At 41.5% G+C, this 21,257-nt stretch overlaps 1 protein-coding gene across 1 annotated transcript in view; it reads left to right on the top strand.

Moving 5' to 3' along the window:
- LOC134540881 (methyl farnesoate epoxidase) overlaps nucleotides 1-18,807 on the top strand; it is a 49,053-nt gene extending 30,246 nt beyond the window's left edge. The window contains exons 7-9 of the mRNA XM_063383909.1: nucleotides 13,344-13,461; nucleotides 16,191-16,332; nucleotides 18,570-18,807. Of these exons, the coding sequence (XP_063239979.1) occupies nucleotides 13,344-13,461; nucleotides 16,191-16,332; nucleotides 18,570-18,751 (442 nt within the window). The 3' untranslated portion in view covers nucleotides 18,752-18,807. The remainder of the gene's footprint in view (nucleotides 1-13,343; nucleotides 13,462-16,190; nucleotides 16,333-18,569) is intronic.
- Nucleotides 18,808-21,257: the final 2,450 nt, after the last annotated feature.

Below are 21,257 nucleotides of genomic sequence, written 5' to 3'. Positions count from 1 at the left end.
CGCCCCCAAACACACGCACTTTTAAGTTACCTTTAAGGAAAAAATAAAAATCGCCTAGTAGTAGTATACGAATGTATGTCCGAGATCAGGTCTCAGGCGGTGGATTGAAGATTGTCGACCGCCATCTTGGATTCTGACGTCACGGCGGCCATCTTGGATGGTTGTGACCTTGACCTTTGACCTTGACCTTGAATTTGATCCTCAAAAATCGCCAAAATCAGGCAAAATTGGGCAAAATTTGCCCAAAATTCCTCAAAAATCGCCAAAATTTCATTTCTGTGGAAAAAAGTTCCGCCAAAAAATCTCAAAAAATCCCACAAATTAAAAATTTCTCATTTCGAGGGAAAAATTTCCCGTTTCGAGGGAAAAATTCCCGTTTTTAGTCCTTAAAAATCCCAGCAGCTGAAAATTCCTAAAACTGGCTTAAGCATCCTTAACTCAAGCCTCAGTTAGCCATTTCTAGGAATAAGGATACCATGACCGCCATCTTGGATTATGTCGTCACCGTTGCAATTTTCGTTACGGTCGCCATCTTTAACTTTTTTATTATCCGATTTTAATAAAAAAAATTAAAATTTATTAAAAAAATTCAAATAATAAAAATTTAATAAAAATATTTAAAAAGCATACTTTTTCGACACGGAGCTCGGAGTCCTCGGTTCGAACCCGACGAATGCAAAAAAATAAAAATGACGACCGATCCTTCCCTCGTGGTGGGTGCTGGCAGACTGACTCCCACCACTTTTTATCATCATCTAGTATGACGTCATGGCCGCCATCTTGTCTTCGATGCTGGAAGCCATCATCATTGTATCGTCGGCTAGAGTGCGCCGATGACATGTTAGTTTAATTCGTATCCGCTAGAGTGCAGTAATAATTTATTACTGTGACACCCGCCATCTTGTCATTTGGCCGCCATCTTGAAAATCCGTAATTATTTAGCTAGAAATTCGGGAAAAGTTCCAAAATTCATCAAATAAATCACTCATTAATTTACATATTGATTCGATCGATTCCCGTCCTCGGTTCGATACCCGATCGTTGCAATAATGTTTAATCTTATGTAAAAAAAAATAATTTAAATAAACCATGTTCAACATTCGTAAAGAGACTCTAAATCCTCTACGACCACCATCCTATCATACATCAAGACCACCATATTGGAAATGTGTAATTTTAATGCTAGAGATCCGGGAAATAGTTCAGAAATCATTAAATAAATTTGTAATCCATATAATGATTGATTCGATCGACTAAGGTCCTTGGTTCGATCCCTGGCCGATACAAAACAACATTAATTTAAAAAATACTAAAAAAGTGTTAGGTTTGAGAAAATAAAAACACCACAAGTTCTTTTTAAAAAAATTTATTACATAAATTCAATACACTACTACAAGTACAAAAAAATACACAGACAAATTACTAAAGTTTTGTGGATCCCTTGATTCAAACAGTCTTCTTATTGTATGGACTAAGTCCTTTACATGACTTGAAATGTCTATTCAGTCTATCAGGTCGACATATTGGTACACCACAATTTTCACACAAAGACGAATTATCGACTTCATTAAAAGGACAGTGATATATTTCATGTTGTTTTGCACTTCGAATAGTTGCTAATGTTTTGTTACAAAATATACAGCTTGATTCTGATGAATGTACACCTAGTCTATTACAATTCCTGAGGTGTCGTTTTAATCTTCCATAGTGTATAAACTTGCTTAAACACTTGTTGCACTGATATTTAATGCGTTCAGAGTTACCACTACAATTGTGTATTACATAATCACGTAATTTCAAGTTTTTGATCTTCTCGCAGTATGTGCAGTCGGGTGATGGAACACCGTTGGATGCTCCTTCCTTCATCAATGCCACTGGAACTGTTGACAACCATTGTAACACTGCTGACATGTTAACTTCTGAAGCCGTTGAGGTCTGCTCTGCGGAAGATGTTGCACGCGTCGAAATCTCCTGCTGTGTTGAGAGAGCAGGTGTAGCTGTAGACGTCGTTGTCATCGTGCTCTGCACTGATGATGGTCGACCTTCGATCCAGGTTGGTGTTGATACTGGTAATGATGCCATCGAGTTCTCAAGAATAGCTAGATACTGGTCTATTATGTTATACAAGTCTAACTATCCGAGCCGTTCATCACCGCAGTCAGAGACAGACTGAAGTACATATCACCTGGGGTCTCACTTATATAGTCTCATTTGCTTGTTCAACACATGAGTCAAATCAATAACCATGTTCATTATACTTCTCGGAGCATTTTTTATAATGATGATGTAAGCTGTCGAGACGTGAAATTAGTTTATTGCACTTATTGCACTGAAACAGTATTCTTTGAGCATTATTCTGACAGCTGCTTCTTTCATGTCTGCGCGCATTTGAAGTTCTAGTAAATGATGCACCACAATATTTGCATTGATGCGATGCATGCTCTTCATTAATTGATGTCTGGAATGCAGATGGTGAAACTTCAGCTGATGGTGGAACAGCACGTATCGTTGTCTCCTCTGCAGCAGGTATCGGGATCTTCACAGCTGTCGTCACCTCAGCCATTGAGCCCTCCGCTGCCATGGTCTCCTCTGCTAATGGTATCGGGATCTCCGTATCCATCATCGTTGCTGCCATCGAGGTCCCCGCTGCTGACGGTAAACTTTCTATTCCGGTCGACATAACTAAATCTCACGAAACTTAATGGAGAGAGCACGTCCGTACAGCACCGCGGCCAGAGGTGAACTGCGGGTCCAGTCGTCCGAACCTCGCTTATATACCCACGGTCTACTGGTATGCTACATGAGTCAAAATAATGTCTGTATTTAAAATTATTTTTTTACTAGGTACCTAAAAATTATAGAAATAAAAAACACACGAGTTCAAGTTTTATACATTTATTTATAAAACATACACAAATACACATTAGGTTAAGGAATCAAGCATTTTCACAAGCAAAGTCTTTAATGCCGCACGAACTGACTCGTCGACTCCGGTTCCAACTGGTTCGCAGGCCACGGGATCAGGAACACAGGTTTCCAGCTGGTCATCTTCTGCGATGTCGACAACTCCGACAAGACATGGTCGATGACGTCTGTGACCACGTCTACACATGGGCTTTGGCTCAGTGCTAGTTGGGACAGATTCACTGCCTGAACTGCGACGACGAGACGCACACCGTTTGGACGTCTGCGTAGAAGCATCACAGGCCGCAACAGTTTGCAACACGTCCATGTTTGGTGTTGCACGTGCAGACGAGGCGACTACCTCAGCGATGCTGGCAGGAAGGATTGTGTGTGGTCTCATGTGATAGACGGCACAGTTTCCAGGTTCGCAACAATCTACCAGCTGCTGGGTCGGTTCGTAGGACACAGGAAAGTGCGCAAACCGCCAATGCTGAGCGCCTCCATCACAGGTTTCTGTATATGTACGTAGATACCCGGAATCCCAGTAGCTGTACTCGACACTGCTGAAGCTAGGTCTTGCGCTCACGTACACGTTAGCAGGATGAAACGTAAACATCTATTTGCAGGTCGAACGACAACTGAAGGCACGTACGTATGTACGCCATTTATATATATGCAGGCTCCTACTAACATTGAGTGTGCCATTTCTGCATTAACTGCGAGTTTGTACAGGCACAGACACGTTCAAACTTGTCACGTGGCTGCACGTCGTATATTGTACTAAGCTTGCGCAGGGAAGGACAGCCGTAGTCGGTCTGTAAGTCTACAATTTCAGCTGCTCCGACGTCACACAATTCTCGTAGCCATTTCTTCTGTTCAGGTCCGGCGACGTAGATTATTTCGTTTTGCAGTAGTAAATCTTCAATAGTGTTTTTCACTTGGTGGTACGGAATTTTTCCTTCGTCCCACTCTAGTCCATGATAATATTTACATAGCCATTCATTCGACCGTTTACTTTTTTCGTCTAGTAGTTTCCACGGATACGGAGGTCGGAAAGTGCGTGTTCGAGTCCGGCCGTCGTGAGTGACGTCAATTTCCTTGAGCACGAATCCGTTTTGGCTCTGGAAACCTTGCAGGTTGCAGTACATCCTGTCGCTAGCAATGCTCGGTCGTAACTAAATTATCATAGAAAACGAAACGGTATTTATGTCAGAATTTTCACACAAGTTTGTCTCGACAATTGTACGATGCAAGCCGATCGTGAAGTATCAGACAAAAAGCATAGGTGTTTGGCGGAATATTTCCGCTAGTCGTTATCTCGATCCTACAGTCGATGATGTTTGAATTTATACGATCATCCTGTTTGGAAACGTCAAACACCATTAATGGTGCCTTGTTCTTGAAACTGTCGGGACTCAGTATCGGTGACTGTATCCGCCCGTAGTAAGCTTGCTGAAACTTGGCATACATTTGATATGCTAGAAGAAATCTTCCACTTTCAAAATCCATGTTAATGTCAACGTACGGATAACTTTCGCTGTTTAAAAATATTTTTACATTACGTATTTGACAGTTATCGAATACGGAGTGACTTACTCCTGCATTAAGCTGTCTTCCGGTCTGAAGTCCGACGATGATGTATCTTGGTTTTTCCGTAGCGAAGCTGGACTTTACTATCCAATTGATACGCTGACTATGAGGCAAGCCAGGATAAGTTTCCAGGCTCCAGGATCGGAATGGCACATCGAAGTTCTTGCCATTTTCTATGTTCTTCAACATCTTGACTCGCTCAACGGTGCTCACTTGGATGTGGGGCAGCATCCACTCGATAGACTGAAGTGTTAGCGAAACATCTTGAGGGTTTTCAGCAGCGGCGACAATTGCATTAATGTGCGTGTTGGCTAGAAGCAGTACGAGCTCTTGTTTCGAATTAATGATTATATGCTTGTAGTCCTCAGCGAATCCGAGAAGCATGGACAGAGGAACACAAACTTCGAACTTCCCTTCGGCATAAACCGGAAGCTTATATTCATCCTCGAGAGCCCAACCGGCCATCTTTGCAGCAGACAGTTCATTTGGCGTGAGCGAAAGGTAATTTTTCATAGCAGATGTTATGCCTACATCTCTCGTCTGGTCTACCTCGACACCATTGAGTACATAAGTAATGCGCTCGATTAGGTGAAGAATACCATTGCAGGATATTGATGTCGTTGTCGGGTGCGTACCATCCGCTTTTGTAAGCGTGCCTCTTATACGTAGAAATGACTGCGAAGGTAAAGTACAAATATCTTGGTGCTGTACAGCAATGCGTACTTCCGATGGTAGTGCGTACGGTCCGAGCAGGAAAGGCTGGTACTCGTGCAATTCCATTTTCGTAATGCTGTCATCAAAAATGACCGGATCTTCCACGTTGAGGATTTCGTCTTCCATATTTATTCGGCACTTGTCCAATACTGAGAAGATACTTTATGTTGTCAGGTGTTAATGCACCGATGTCTGGTAGAGAACTGTTCTTATTCACGACAATACGATTTCTTTTATAACTGTTCGGTGTTACGAACTTTATGCCCATCGCTTCAAGTGCAGACGTAATGTAATTTCTTCGTCTTGAAAATTCACCAATCGTCCTCGCTGGTCAACGATTCGGACGACGACTTCGTGTGCGCACTTCACGATGACTGGAACGTAAATGATACTTTGCGGTACTTCTACCAGTTTATATCCTGGCGGGACCATCGGCGAAAACTCGTGCAGCATGTTGCTTAGTCTTCCGTTGAGATACGTTCCACTTGCCAAATTACAGTTTATTCTTATGACATTCACAGGCAAAATGTTTACTGCGCGCGTAGATTCGTACGTTCTTCCTGTACCATACACCTTTGATTCGAATCCGAGCATCGTACCTATGGTCCCAGGTTTCGTAAAGTCGACATTTTCACTGCATGTTAGAATGCTTTTTTGAGTGTTTGGATTTCCACGCAGTTGAAAGTCTACATCCTGTGGTAACATATCCCTGATGTAATTTGCAATGTCATCTATTTCGTAAGAGCCAACAGGTAACCGTATTTCATGAGCGGTCCCATCGCTTTTCAGGAAGCATATCTTGCAGTTTTCCTCGTCGATGTTCGGTATGGCATTATACGTTTGAAAATCTACGAGTCCGATACACCATTCTCCGTCTAAATCCAGAGGCGGGAAATGAACCGCCCGCAGCTCAGATGCGTGACCTGTCAAGGTAAGTGTTATCGACATGACTAATAAATTATCGTCACTGCACAACCTTTAAGTAGCAATTTTTATTGGTCAGCTAATTTTTGTTTGTTAAAAAGCGAAGACACAAGTGTCCGCAGTTTGTTTGATTTGGCCTCTGTTCCGTTTCGTAGTTGTAAAACAACGTAGTGGTCCGACCCAGGTACTGTCGCAGTTCGGACGGAGGCCGTAAATTTCCAAAACTATCGTAGTACTCGGCCATGTTTCCAGTCTTTACATAGGCCACCCAGTGCGTGCCGCGACCCGCCGACGTGTCTAAATTAATGATGGCACGTTCGTGCGTTTTTGGCTTGCTGGGCAAAGTGTCTCGCATAAACACGCCACGGAAGTTTGGTATTTTAAGTTTGCGTGCGTACTTTATTAAATCTACGTTGGTGAGCGGTCGTTTCGGTAGGGAACTTAGGATTTTCTCTTTACTCGTTTCTTTTTCATGCCTCGGCCTGATTTGTGCGGCCGTAAGTACAGTCCTGCGCCGTTTTTTTTACCGATGGCAATGGCTTCCATGCTGGCATTATGTCGCTGTGCTTCTTTTAACTGCTTGCGTTCATTCTTCGAAGTGTTGACTGCCCGCACTATACCGCTCGTTGCACCGATGAGGCCGCCGAGAACACCCAATGCAGGCAAAAGCAAAGGAAGAAATCCTCCTATAATCTTCTTGTCGAGAGTCTGTAATTTTTGCTTGGCTTTTTGCACGCCTGCACCAGTCTTGCGTTTGGTCTTGCGCGAGTTAGTCTTTGACTTGATGGAGCCGGCTCGACGAGCGCCCAGTCCTAATTTCGTCTTTGCCTTCATGATTTTAGATACGCCCCACGCTGCGATTTTCTCTCCAAGTCCCGCGTTCGACGATTTGCTTATATCTTCGGCTTCCTGTGCCAATATCTCGTCGGCCCGGTGCCTGGATTCCAGATCCTTGCTTAATGAATATGCGATATCGTGCTGCTTGCACTGTTCGTCCAGAGAATTAATGCCCACGTCACCGCGAGCTAACCTTTTCGCTAGTTTAGTCCCGGGGCCGCAGAATCTGTAGCCGGGAATGTGTAGCTCGAATGGCAGATTGTTTATCAGCGAGTTCACGAGTCCCGCGCCGATGTGTTTTTTGTTCTTACCTCTTCGAGCCATTACATGCAACTGACCTAAAATCAATAAATACGATTGCTCTTATAGAATTTCCGTCAGTACAATGCAGGTAGTCAAGCAAGACGGGTGTTTGCCCGTGCGCATTACGCAAGACGATGTATTTAGTGCGCGTGAATCACGACATGGCTTACTGTTGCCTTCTGCTGTACGATGCATAATGGCGGGTCCGTCAAACTGTGGCAAGACGTGTGTTTTACTGAGTTTACTGGAGGAGCCAAATGGTCTTCGGTTCGAGAACGTCTACTTGTATTCCAAGTCGTTGCAACAGCCAAAGTACCGGCGCCTAGCTACTGTTCTACGCTCGGTGGATGGTCTGGAGTATTTTCCGTTTAGCGATAATACCGATGTTGTACCCCCAAGCGAAGCAAAAGCCAATTCCGTGTTTGTTTTCGACGATGTAATGTGCGAGAAACAAGGCATAATACAAGAGTACTTTTCCATGGGCAGACACGCCAAGGTAGACTGTGTTTACCTGTGTCAGACGTACAGTCGTATTCCAAAACATCTCCTACGAGACAACGCAAATGTCATAGTTTTGTTTCGCATGGACGAACTTAATTTACGCCACGCTTATGATGATCACGTAAACACCGACATGACATTCCAGGAATTCAAAGACATGTGCTCCTTGTGTTGGAAAGAAGAACACGGATTCCTAGTTATAGTCAAAGACTGGCCTCTATATAAGGGCAGGTACAGACGAGGTTTTGATCAGTTTATCGCCAAACATGAGTCATAGCATTTCGAAATTCGGCCGTAGCAGTCGAGACTTAGGTACTGCTCTCAAGTCTCATGACGACGTTATCCGCAAATACATTTCGCTACTGGCTCAAAAAGTAGACGGGGTGAAAAAGGAATTTCTTGAGTACCTCGTAGCCATAGACCAGCGCGTGGAAGCTTCGGATTCTCGCATTCGCGACATGATCGAAGTATCGAATGCACAAAGACGTGACGATCTGAGGACTTTTCAAAGTAGTCTGAAAGCATCACTATCTCAATCGTCAACAAATTCAGATTTGGCCAAACACAAGAAAGAAGTTTCTGCGAACGAATAAAAAAGTATATAAGGAGGTCTTGCAATAAGTTTTCAGCCAGTACAATGTCGGACCTGGCCAGTGACCTTCATCGAGCTATACAGTCTGTTCGCGAAAAATATTTACTTGCTAGACGAACCAGACTTGCACGTGAGATGGAAAATGAGGAGATATTTAAACCAATCACTAGTCGCCTCGACGAACTTAAAAACAAGGAAGAACCAGCCTTCATTGTGAAGACAGAAGTTAAAGATGAAATGCCGACTGTAAAGAAGAGAAAGTATGAACCAGATCGAGAAGAAGAGGACTTAACAAGTACAGAGTCCATGCACAAGAAAAAAATACCGAAAAAGGGACATCAAGTTAATGCAATGGTCCGACCATACCTGACATCGTTTACGAGCCGGAATAATGACACGACCTACGGAGTGTACAGAAAACATAATAAGTGGTTCCTCGGTGCTAAAGAAATAGACTTTCTACCAGGAAACGTCGTGCGCGTAGCAGAGTTCAAAACGCGCGGGACTCCGGGTCTGTACGAATTGCTGTTTCGCAGGGAACCTAAAGGATATTCTCACAACGACTTACAAGAGTACAAAAAACTGCTAGAGCTAACCAATGCACATTTTCGCGATAACGATCCAGATAGTGGTGTATATAAAGATGTAGATCATGAAAAAATGGACATTCTCGCTAATCTCTTCAGTGAACTAACAATACATGGAGAAGGTTTAAAAAGGCTAGAAAGTGGTCAGACATTTGACTATGTATATTGGGACGACCCTAATGAATTATTTGATCGCCTTAGAATTCTACATGCTTCGCTTAGTGTAGGAAACTATTCGCACATCAACGAAATAGTCTCCATACTTGAAGAACTGAAGGAAGCCGGCTACATACAATGAGTCGAACCGGAATCGCTCGCGAACTTCATGCTCCTGCTAGACGAAAATACCTTCGTCGCAAAGTCATAGTTCGTGGAATTGATGATTTATTCCAGGCGGACCTTGTTGAGATGATACCGTATTCCCGATTGAATAAAGGTTTCAAGTACATGTTGACAGTCATCGATGTTTATAGCAAGTTCGCTTGGGCTAGACCTGTAAAATCAAAGACTGCAACTGACGTAACCAAGGCCATGAACAATATTTTGCGTGATGGACGTGTACCGTCGCACCTGCAAACGGACCTCGGGAAAGAATTCTACAATGCAACCTTCAAGGCTTTGATGAAGAAGTATGGCATCAAACACTACTCTACATTTAGTAACGTCAAGGCCTCCGTTATCGAAAGGTTTAACAGAACTTTGCGTTCCAAGATGTGGCGACAGTTCACGGCTAACGGAAATTACAAGTGGCTTGACATCTTGTCGAAACTAATAAGCGAGTATAATTCCACGGTGCATTCTACCACGAAAATGAAGCCAAAGGACGTAACGGACAATCGCCTGCTTCAAACAGTGTTTTCCAACACGAAGAAGAAAGATCCACGAAAGCGTAAAGCTAACGTCGGTGACATTGTGCGAATCTCCAAGCAGAAAGGTATCTTCGAGAAAGGTTTCACTGCAAACTGGAGTCCCGAACTTTTCCGTGTGACACATGTTCGTGAGTCAGAGCCTAGGACCTACTACCTCGAAGATTTGGACCACAAACCTATCCATGGAGGCTTCTATGCCGAAGAGATTCAGCCTACGTTGTATCCCGATACGTACTTGGTGGAGAAGATTATAAAACGAAGAAATGGACGGTCCTACGTCAAGTGGTGGGGCTTTCCACCTCGCTTTAATTCGTGGGTGGCAGATGCAGATGTCGAGAAATCCACAAAACTTTAGTAATTTGTCTGTGTATTTTTTTGTACTTGTAGTAGTGTATTGAATTTATGTAATAAATTTTTTTTAAAAGAACTTGTGGTGTTTTTATTTTCTCAAACCTAACACTTTTTTAGTATTTTTTAAATTAAAGTTGTTTTGTATCGGCCAGGGATCGAACCAAGGACCTTAGTCGATCCAATCAATCATTATATGGATTACAAATTTATTTAATGATTTCTGAACTATTTCCCGGATCTCTAGCATTAAAATTACACATTTCCAATATGGTGGTCTTGATGTCTGATAGGATGGTGGTCGTAGAGGATTTAGAGTCTCTTTACGAATGTTGAACATGGTTTATTTAAATTATTTTTTTTACATAAGATTAAACATTATTGCAACGATCGGGTATCGAACCGAGGACGGGAATCGATCGAATCAATATGTAAATTAATGAGTGATTTATTTGATGAATTTTGGAACTTTTCCCGAATTTCTAGCTAAATAATTACGGATTTTCAAGATGGCGGCCAAATGACAAGATGGCGGGTGTCACAGTAATAAATTATTACTGCACTCTAGCGGATACGAATTAAACTAACATGTCATCGGCGCACTCTAGCCGACGATACAATGATGATGGCTTCCAGCATCGAAGACAAGATGGCGGCCATGACGTCATACTAGATGATGATAAAAAGTGGTGGGAGTCAGTCTGCCAGCACCCACCACGAGGGAAGGATCGGTCGTCATTTTTATTTTTTTGCATTCGTCGGGTTCGAACCGAGGACTCCAATCTCCGTGTCGAAAAAGTATGCTTTTTAAATATTTTTATTAAATTTTTATTATTTTAATTTTTTTAATAAATTTTAATTTTTTTATTAAAATCGGATAATAAAAAAGTTAAAGATGGCGACCGTAACGAAAATTGCAACGGTGACGACATAATCCAAGATGGCGGTCATGGTATCCTTATTCCTAGAAATGGCTTAACTGAGGCTTGAGTTAAGGATGCTTAAGCCAGTTTTAGGAATTTTCAGCCGCTGGGATTTTTAAGGACTAAAAACGGGAATTTTTCCCTCGAAACGGGAAATTTTTCCCTCGAAATGAGAAATTTTTAATTTGTGGGATTTTTTGAGATTTTTTGGCGGAACTTTTTTCCACAGAAATGGAAATTTTGGCGATTTTTGAGGAATTTTGGGCAAATTTTGCCCAATTTTGGCTGATTTTGGCGATTTTTGAGGATCAAATTCAAGGTCAAGGTCAAAGGTCAAGGTCACAACCATCCAAGATGGCCGCCGTGACGTCAGAATCCAAGATGGCGGTCGACAATCTTCAATCCACCGCCTGAGGCCTGATCTCGGACATACATTCGTATACTACTCCTAGTCATGTATGTATTTGTATTAGTGAGGTGGTATTATAAGTGCGACGTTCGCTGGTGGTTGTAGCCCGGAATAGCCTCTAACTGGTGCATAAACCAGCTATGAGATTACAGTGGTAACCATTACATTTATTTGGTGGAGAAATGAAAATTAAGGTGTAACACCAGTCCATTGAGTGCTTTCAATAATCTGTACTGGGTGTGTTATGCGTAGTAAATTACTCTAGAAACTTTCGTTTTAGCCATTTTCACTCTCTTAAAAATACAGTTTGAAAACTAAGTATGGAAACATAACCACCCATCCGCCCTCAGCTCATTCTGAAATGCTTTTCGTAAACGGACACAATTCTGATATCATTAGTAGTTTTCAAATAGCGTGGTTTCTTGTGAATCTCTGCCGTGGGCCGGTTGAGTTTGGTTTTTTTTTTGTTTACTCTGATAAGACGAGAATTACAAGTCTATTGTTAATTAAATTCACTGTAGACCTTTTACAAGTAACGTGGTACGCACAGATCACTTTTACAGTTATGGACTCAGTAACAATTACAGTTATTGGATCGTATTTTTGTGTGTTTTAGAAAGTTGTACATTAAATAATGGGAGCCCAACAGCATAATCTTTCGGTGTTGAATCGCACGTGAAAGGGTTACCGTGGCTTCATGCTCTGGTAAACTTATTTCATTTGACTGTAAATTATAATGTGGTGGTTGTGTGAAGTCAGGAAAATATTTGTTTGATGTTTTAACACCTTACCTCTCGAAATACGGCATTTGGTAGGCGTAATTTCGTGAAAATGGAACGGAAGCCGATGATCGTGAGTGAGTAACAAAGATGGTGGACCCACTTGTAGAAACATAAACCCGTATATATTCACTTTCGTAAACATTAGGGAACAAACCAAACGTTTTGGTGTGTCAAATGAAACTTTGTGGTAGTGAACCTACCCTGGAATAAAGTTGTTAAACTAAAATAGTCATAGTAAAAAGTAATCACAAGTTTTAAAATACCTCAGAAATTATTTTATAATAAATATTCTTCTTCTAAATTCCCAAGAGGCCTAGTCTCATAGCGGCAGAGAGTTTGGTTGGTAACCTAAGACGCAAGAGGCGACATTGGATTTTTTTACTTTTTAGAATAATGTTATATTATAATAATGTTGAATCAGCTCAACAAGTTTAAGGTTTGTTTGTAGGATGTATTTACAGAGTGATTTTCAGTTGTTTAAGCAAAAAAACTACACAAACATATACTTAGTGTTATAATATGTGTTTTAGAATGTTTCTGGTTAAAATTTTGTAATTCCATATAAGTATAACTTCTAACGTCTGCGAAAAAAATTATAGTATAACTGATTAGTGAATTTTAACAAGATGGGCAGTATTTTAATAAAAATTTTTGTCGAAAATCAAGTCAAAGGCCGGGGTTTTATCGGAGCCGTTACTAATTGTTTAAAATTTCCTGTTTCTTTTTTTAATTTTTATTTTGCTGCTATGCTATCTGCGTTTATTATGGCAAGCAACTTTTATGATTCAGGCAGTGAATTATAGTGGCGGGCTTAGTATGTGTGTGATTCGCATCCTTATTATTTTATTTGGTAAGCGATTATTTTATTTATCAGTTTACTTATCACACTCGGCTTTCTTTTCAAAAATTCTACGTTAAATTTTGTGACTGAGTTTCGTATTATAAGTTTATTTGCAACACGAAGAACATGAGAACACATGATTTTGTTCATTACTGAGGTTAGAAGTTTACACCGAGTACTGAAATACTCGCTCACAGTTGTTACTTCTTTTTATTTCAGCATGCCATACACGGAAGCACTTGTTCTGGAGTGTTTGAGGATGTTCATTGGACGAAGCTTCGCAATACCTCACAGAGCGCTCAAAGATACCGAACTGCAAGGTTATTTCATCCCAAAGGTATGATGACATATATGCCGTGATTGAGACCTTAATTAAGGATGTCGAGTCATGCCGACATATCTTAGTGACATTTCATAGCAAAACATTAATGTAACAAATTAATAATGAACATTTTTATTGGATATAAGAGCAAACTATGATGGCAGGCATGCATGAAAAGAAATCATTTGTACCTGAAAAGGGGGGAGGCAGTTGTATTGAAATCGGTGTAAAGTAATACAACCTGACATGCAAACAACACAGGAATAGCAATGGTTATCTTCAAATCAGATTGTAAACCGAGCACCGTGTTTGTTCGGTATCAAGAGTATATTGGTGATTGTGCTTATTTGATGTCATTCTCCCATCATAATTCGTAATCGAATCCAAGTTGAAATCTGCGCATGTGGAACATGAAATACGTTTCAGATGTGCCGCGGAGATTCTTGGTAGAATCATATTTCGAAGTTGCTTGGCGTGTGGGTTATAGCAACAAAATTTAATTGTAAACATTTTTGTGCGGTATGGATAAAGAGAACCGAATGGAATAAATAACTGAAAAGTTTTATGTTCAAAGGCAATGCTAGTGGCTATTGAGTGGTATGGTTTAAAATTACTTTAGAAAAAATATTTTATTTTATTTAACCTTTAAAAATCATACAAATTCTGAGGATTTTAAAAGGCCAAGTAATATTTTTTTTCCTTAAAGAAATTATATCATATCACATAGCAGCCAGTAAAATTTACTTTACACCTAAAAAGTTCCAGTTTTATATTCCATTTCATTCTCCTTATCCGTACCGCACAAAACGTATAAAAAAAAGCTTTGCCAACTAATTGTGCACAAGTATGCCGTATATATAATTTCGTGAAAGTTCAGCCACTCAAAAAAGTCGGCAAGTTTAACCTCGTGGAACGTAAATATAAAATAATGACCTGGAACGGGACATACACCCTTAATACACCGGGTTGTGTTAACGACTAAAGAACTCGGATCTCCTTTCATGGCTAGGTTCTCAGTGAATGAAGCCTTGAAATTAAATGGTTCTTTTGTTTAAGGCTGCATTGTAAAAGGATCGCATCCTTACCATGGCCCCCACATTCGATTACGGGCCTTAGACCCGGGATCGGAGACACCCCCCCCCCCCATCTTACCCTGAATCGTTGACCGGGGATGGGGGGGGGGTTGCAATTTTACAGTCACGTGCTACATTATAATTGTAAGGTTATTTCTTACGTACCTACACTCTTTTTTGGAATGTTATTTAACCTGAAAATACAGGGTATAATTATGGTTACTATTTTATAAGTCCAAACTAAGCTTTATTTATAAAATATTCAATATGTTGTTCTAGTTTGTAAAAAAAATATAATAGTTAAAGATTTAAAAACAAACAGGTCTGGGCCCGGGCCCTGGACCCAGGAGTCCACCCAGCCCCACCCTTGTGGGGCCATGAGCCTTACTACTCGAAAACATAATTTGTTTTTGTAGCCACGCTTCAAATACTACCGTGCATGTGAAAATTAAGGTGTAACACTAATACTCCCTCCTCCTCCAAGGCTGGAAGCCTCACAAGACGGTGCGGCGGTCCAAGACGCACCAGGGCGAGGTCTAATCGCTCCTTTCCAGGATTTAAAGAAAAAAGTGAAGTCAGAATGATAAAATCTCATAAGGTTACATATAGATTATTTTGGAAGGATTATTGCAATTCTTAGTGGACTGCAATAATTTATTTCCTTGCCATTATAACATGTCATGCCTCATACACAAAAGCTGCAGGAATGGCATTCCCAAGTAGTCGATATTATTAATGCAGGTTTGCACACTTGTTACTTACTGTAAGCATATTACTTTCATACAAACTGGAAATGTATGTTTCATGTATTTAATGACATTAATATTTGTATTTATGATTTGTTTTAACGAAAACGAGAAACTATTGAACTAAGAACAAAGAATTAAATACAATTAAATAAAAATCGAATTATAAAATGTTCAGTTTTACTTTTGTTGAACAAATGCATTACTTACATTTCTATATGTAAAGGTTGGAATTCTAAAATTCCACTATTTCCTGAGATTTATGCGTGACAATCAATATTATTTTAAAATTAAATTATAGAGAAAAAATACTCATTAAAAATTATCCTGTGTCACACTGTATCCCATTCTTCACAAAAATACTGGCCACGGCTCTGGGTGGTACCGCAGACCATTAGATAAAAAAAAAGCTTCAGTCTGTTACCATGTAACCATGCTGACGTGGCTATCCCCTTGTTAAAAATATGTAAACGCAAACAAAAGACTGCCCTAAAAGTACACATTTTTTGATACGCCTGGTTGTGTTAACTTCGAAAGAATTCGGATATCTATTCGCGGCTAGTTCCTCACTGAATCCAGCCTTGAAATCGAAGGATCCTTTGATTAAAGCTGCATTGGTAAGGAACGCATATTCTTGCTACGCGGAAACATGACCGTTAAACACCGTGCACTGTATAATGAAGCTGGAACACGAATACTCTCTCATCCCCTGTGCCTGGAAACCCCACGAGACCGCGCTGTGGTCCCGCGCATGGAACGCGTGTCTCTTCTGAAGTTGAAGTTAGCAGAATCGTAGCTGTATGAATGTGTCGCTAGGAGGAGATCGCGTGGTGAATGTTGCTAAACAAGCACAATGCCTGGTGGTGAGCAGTGCTGGAGTGTGGAGGAGGCGCGGACTGTGCTCATGCTCGTCGCCGTGGCGCAGGGCACGATGGTGGTGACCAACCTGAACGGCGCCCACATGAGCTCGCAGCTGTGGGACGAGCCGCAGCACTTCCGGCCGGAGCGCTTCCTGGACGAGCAGGGCCGCGTCACCGTGCCCGACTACTACACGCCGTTCGGCATCGGTGAGTCTGCCTGCGCCTCCGCGGAGCAGTCCCTCCGGCGTGTTGGCCAATACCCAGGGCCGGTGCAAGGTCATTTGGCGCCCTAGGCGAAAAACCTAAATGCCACCCCCCCTCCCCCTCCCGGCCGGACACCACAAATTAAAAATTTCCTTGCCTCAAATTACATCACGTAAGCCTAAGATTTTGTCAACAATCAAATGTAAGCAGGCTTGTGTTTTTTTTTTTACTATTTTTACTTATTACAAATCATAAACAGGTCCCCATGGACTTTAAATAATTACTTATATCAATATAAACATTCCAAACTGTTACAAAAATCCATTTTCATCTAGTTTCAATAATCGTTAAACATATTATATCAGCTGTTATGTGTCGTGCTGCGCCGCCCCCTGCTACTTGGCGCCCTAGGCGGTTGCCTAGTTCGCCTGTATGGACGTGCCGGCCCTGCCAATACCTTAACACCAACACGCTTGGCACAGTACTTCACAACATTTTACTGCCTGATATCGTGAGAATCTATCAAACTAATCCCAGGATAACTTAATCAGGAAAAATATCAAAATTTGTTAAGATGAATTAGCAAAGCCATAGCCGAAATGTAAATTCCATATCGACGCTTGAAAAAAAAATTGAAAGAGTTTATTTTTAATTTTTTTTTATGGTGGGAGGCTTAAAGTATATCCCATACATTCCTCTTCAAAATGTTATGCCCCCCGTAGAATCACATGACCCAGGGCCCCGCATAGTCTGGTCCTGCCATTGGTCAGGAAACGCGCATGCTGTCACTTCTTTACCTATAGCCATCGCCATATTGCCCCACCCAAAACATCGCACAAATAGTGCTTGACCACGAGTGATGATGGCTGGTAAGTATTAATAAGTATCTCCGTATTTAAAATCAGTTATTTTAAACTATTTCCACAATACTAACACCACCCTCCAGCCAATGTTTTGGGCGTACAATCAACATGTCTCAGGCCATTTAATCATGCAGACGTGGCCACCTATGGTATCAATAATACTAACTACACATGGAGAAAGGTGGTGCAGTGGTAACACATTGAACTCGTGCAACTAGAGGACCCGGTTTCAAATCTTGATCCATTAATCCTTATTTAGGTTCCAAGGGGCCCCCTAGGGGTGTATCTGTGTCAGTGAGGCGGGCTGGTAAGTGCGACGCTCGCCGGTGCTTCCAGCGCGGTGTACTCCAAGCGCAAGCATACGGCAACTACGATATTTGAGCGGTAACCATAACATAATCTGAGAATCGGTACCGGGCTATTCATGTTTAAAAAATTCCCCTGAAACACGCATTTTAACCATTTTCACTCTTCTAAAAATACAGTTAGTAAACAAAATGCGGTAACAGAACTACTCATCCACCCTCAGCTTATTTTTCAAGGTATTTTTTTTTTGTAAACAGACACCATTCGAATATCTTGAGTAGTTTTTTTTAAATCTTGTGGTTTATTCTGGGGCTCTGCACAACGCATGTGCGACCAGGTAGGCGGAGCATTAACATGGCTTCTTGAAGAATCACTCCAAGCCAACCGTGGGATGGTTCATTGATGCAAACCATGGCTGGCTCTTGTCTCAAGATTCCTGGTGTATGTCGTGTGCAAGGAGCTGACACTAGACAGCTGACGAAGCTCTTATCCGAAGTTAGTCCCTTTGCTATTGCCAACCTCGAAAAATGCTTTGTATTCGAGAGAAATAATTGTTCTTCCGATGACATAAAGAGTTTTTTTTATGTGTAAACATAATAGCTCACGGAATAGGGAATTTGGTAGGAGTAATTTCGTGAAAATGGAAGGGAAGTCGATAAACGGAAAAGTGTCACAAAGATTGTGGGCCCACGTGTAGCAACATATACCCGTATATAGTCACTTTTGTACCTATTAGGGGACATACCAAACGTATTGGTGTGCCAAATGAAAATGTATGATAGTGAAACTACCCTGGAATATATTTGGTAAACTAATAGTCACAGTAAAAAGTAATTAAAAGTTTTAAAATACCTAATAAATTATTATAATACATATTATCTTTATGAATTTCCAGGAGACCTAATAGCACAGCGGTAATAATTGTGGCGTATATATTTCTGTATATTTATGACGATTCGCGAAAAAAAAAAAAAAAAAAGTAAACTGGAGTGTTGAGAGAAAAGAGAGTTTCTGTGGACTACATATGTATATGTGTGAGGAGCAGTGCGAGAGTGTTCTGCCGCCCCGCAGGCAGGCGCCGCTGCATGGGCGACGCCATGGCCAAGGCCAACATGTTCGTGTTCCTGGCGTCGCTGCTGCAGAACTTCACGTTCGCGGTGCCGCCGGGCCAGGCGCCGCCGTGCTCCGAGGGTCTGGACGGCGCCACGCCCGCGCCCAAGCCCTTCGAGGCTCTCGTGCTGCCGCGCAGCTGACTCCCGCTCGCTCTCTTCGCACGCCTGTTCTTATTTTAATAAACCATTCAAAACCATTTGTGTTACTCTCTTTGGTTTCCCACCACTTTCACAGTGTTTTCGCTATTCTTTAGCGCGCTTTCGTAACCCCCACTACCTTGGACAAGCACGGCTCCAGTGAGGGCAATAGCCCCTATTTTATCGAAAGTGGTATGGAACTATTAATGTTCAGTGTTCGAGACCATGAATTTGTAACATTTCAAGACTAATCTCTGCCTTATTTGCACCGGCAGCCTTTCTTCAAGGGACAGACCCCCCCCCCCCCCCTTCCTTATTAGCCACCCCCCCCCCCCCCCAGGAGCCACCCCTGGTGTCTGGCGTATAGACCGGAAAAATTCGCGGTTTCATTTCGCGAAAGGCTAGAATCCAAATGCGCTTAACTTTTTGCTGCTGCAGTGATTGGACTATACTTGGTCTGGAGGACTCTGAGCCAATGAACAACCCTCACCGAAATAAGTATCGAATCACAAACTTTCCAGTCAACAGGTTTCACGAAATATTAGCCAATAAACAGGTGTAATTTTCCCGAACACATAAAGGATTATGAAGTCTATCCTAGAAGTCACTGAAACCGCAAATTTTTCCAGTCTCTAGTCTGGCGGGCTGGGGCTACTCGGAAGGGGCGCCAGCCAGCGCAAAAAAGGTGAGACACGGCCAGTCCCTTATTTTTAGGGAACGGATTTCGGTTACCTATCCGTTGCCAATCTGTTGCCCAGATTCCGCGCATGCGCAGAGCTCACTTTTTCGTTGATTTCGTCCAGGTGGCGGACCCGCGTCTGGCGTCATTAACTCGTGTATAGTTATTTTTGTGATCATCGAGGGACGTAACAAGCGTGCTGGTGTGCCGAAGGTAACTTTATGATAGCGAAACTATCCTGGAATACATTTTGTATATGTACTTTTATAGTCATAATCGCAACTTAAAAATTATTTGAGAAAATGGGAAAGGTGGGTCTATCTTTGTGCGTTGATGCTGCTATCTATAGTATTTTTTCCGTAACAATTGTATCGATGGTTTCGAAACGTCCGCTAGAATACGTTGAAAACAGTCGTCTTGCAATTGAGAACTTGCACCAATAGGGGGTTTCTGAGCCAGACAAGTCAGGAAAGCTGTGTATAGTGTCACCTCTACACACTTTCCATTCATTTCCAACTTTTCAAACTTATTCCCAACTTTTGAACTAGCCAAAACAATAGGTAATTTATGTTAACAACACATTTTTTTTTCAGGCCGCACAAGGTTTCAACTCTTAAAAGTATCTAACTAAAAACGTTCCATTCCTAATGGCTACAAAACAAATTACAAAACATAGTTTATTATAAATTTTCAACTAGCACATTTTTTTAATTTTTATGGCAGCAATTTTTTTCTTTCGAAAACTTATAAAAATTACATAAAATTGATCCCGTTCCTTGGGCTTTAAGGCGTTTCTAAGGCCGATATGAGTCGATCAAGCATTGATTCATGTGTGATTCCAAGCTCATAAAGTGTTTATATATTTTTTTCTTTTAAACATGCAATCCTGTAGTGCGGTGTGTTTCGCGCGGCAAGAGTGGCTGCGAAGTTTCCCGCGTGGCCTTCGCTGGGCTTCTCCGGCGGAGCAGTCTGACCCGAGGCCTGTACAGACCTGTCGCGTGGATCCTCGCTCCTCGAGGGGAAGCCTACATTTCACAAAGGGTTGAGGACCAACCCGAACATGCCCGAAGACTTCACCTTCGGCCAACTTCGGGACTTTGTTTTTCTTTTAACAAGACGCACGGGAATTTTGATTAGTGAAGGCCCACCGCCCATACTTAAGAGTGGTATATACCCCTTTTTAAAACCAGTTATACATGCGTCCACTACTAGCCTATTTTCTCGAGAATTATGATAGCTACAGCTTCCAGATTATTAATCTGACGAGAAAAGTAATGCAGTTTTTCCAATATAGTTTTATATTTTGGAAATCGTGACGCAAAATATATTCAAAAAAATGGTAAAAACAAGCAATTCGTTGACGAATTTCTAGTTATTCGATGAGAAAAATGAAAATTTGAATCTATATTGGAAAAGATTATATTTTTCTGAACAAAATGGTATATTAAAAGTATAAGGTCACAGCATTAAATATCTGTGTATTTGGTTAGGAAAACTGGCTAATTTGGCATTTTTAGTGTCTGCCTTGTGCTGCTCGACGGGAAAGTTGACGCCAAGCTCCGGGAAGACGAGCAGGGTGGGGATGACACTGACACGCCTCAACGTCGCCCGCGGTAGGGGAAGTGCTGATCTGTAACGGTGATAAACCTCCCTCCTCCCTTCTTCCTCCTCCCGCTACACAGCAACACCATTTCTCTAAAGGATTCATAGTCCAGGCATTTTATGAGAAAAAGGGGTCGATTTATGGACAAATTGCGAGAAAAGGTTTTACTATATCAAAATTTGCAGACAAATTTGTAGAATAACATATCCAAAATCCACCGAAATCCA

Source organism: Bacillus rossius, chromosome 1 (genome assembly GCF_032445375.1).
Source record: "Bacillus rossius redtenbacheri isolate Brsri chromosome 1, Brsri_v3, whole genome shotgun sequence".
NCBI lineage: Eukaryota > Metazoa > Arthropoda > Insecta > Phasmatodea > Bacillidae > Bacillus > Bacillus rossius.
This window is presented reverse-complemented; position numbering and strand designations above follow the sequence as displayed.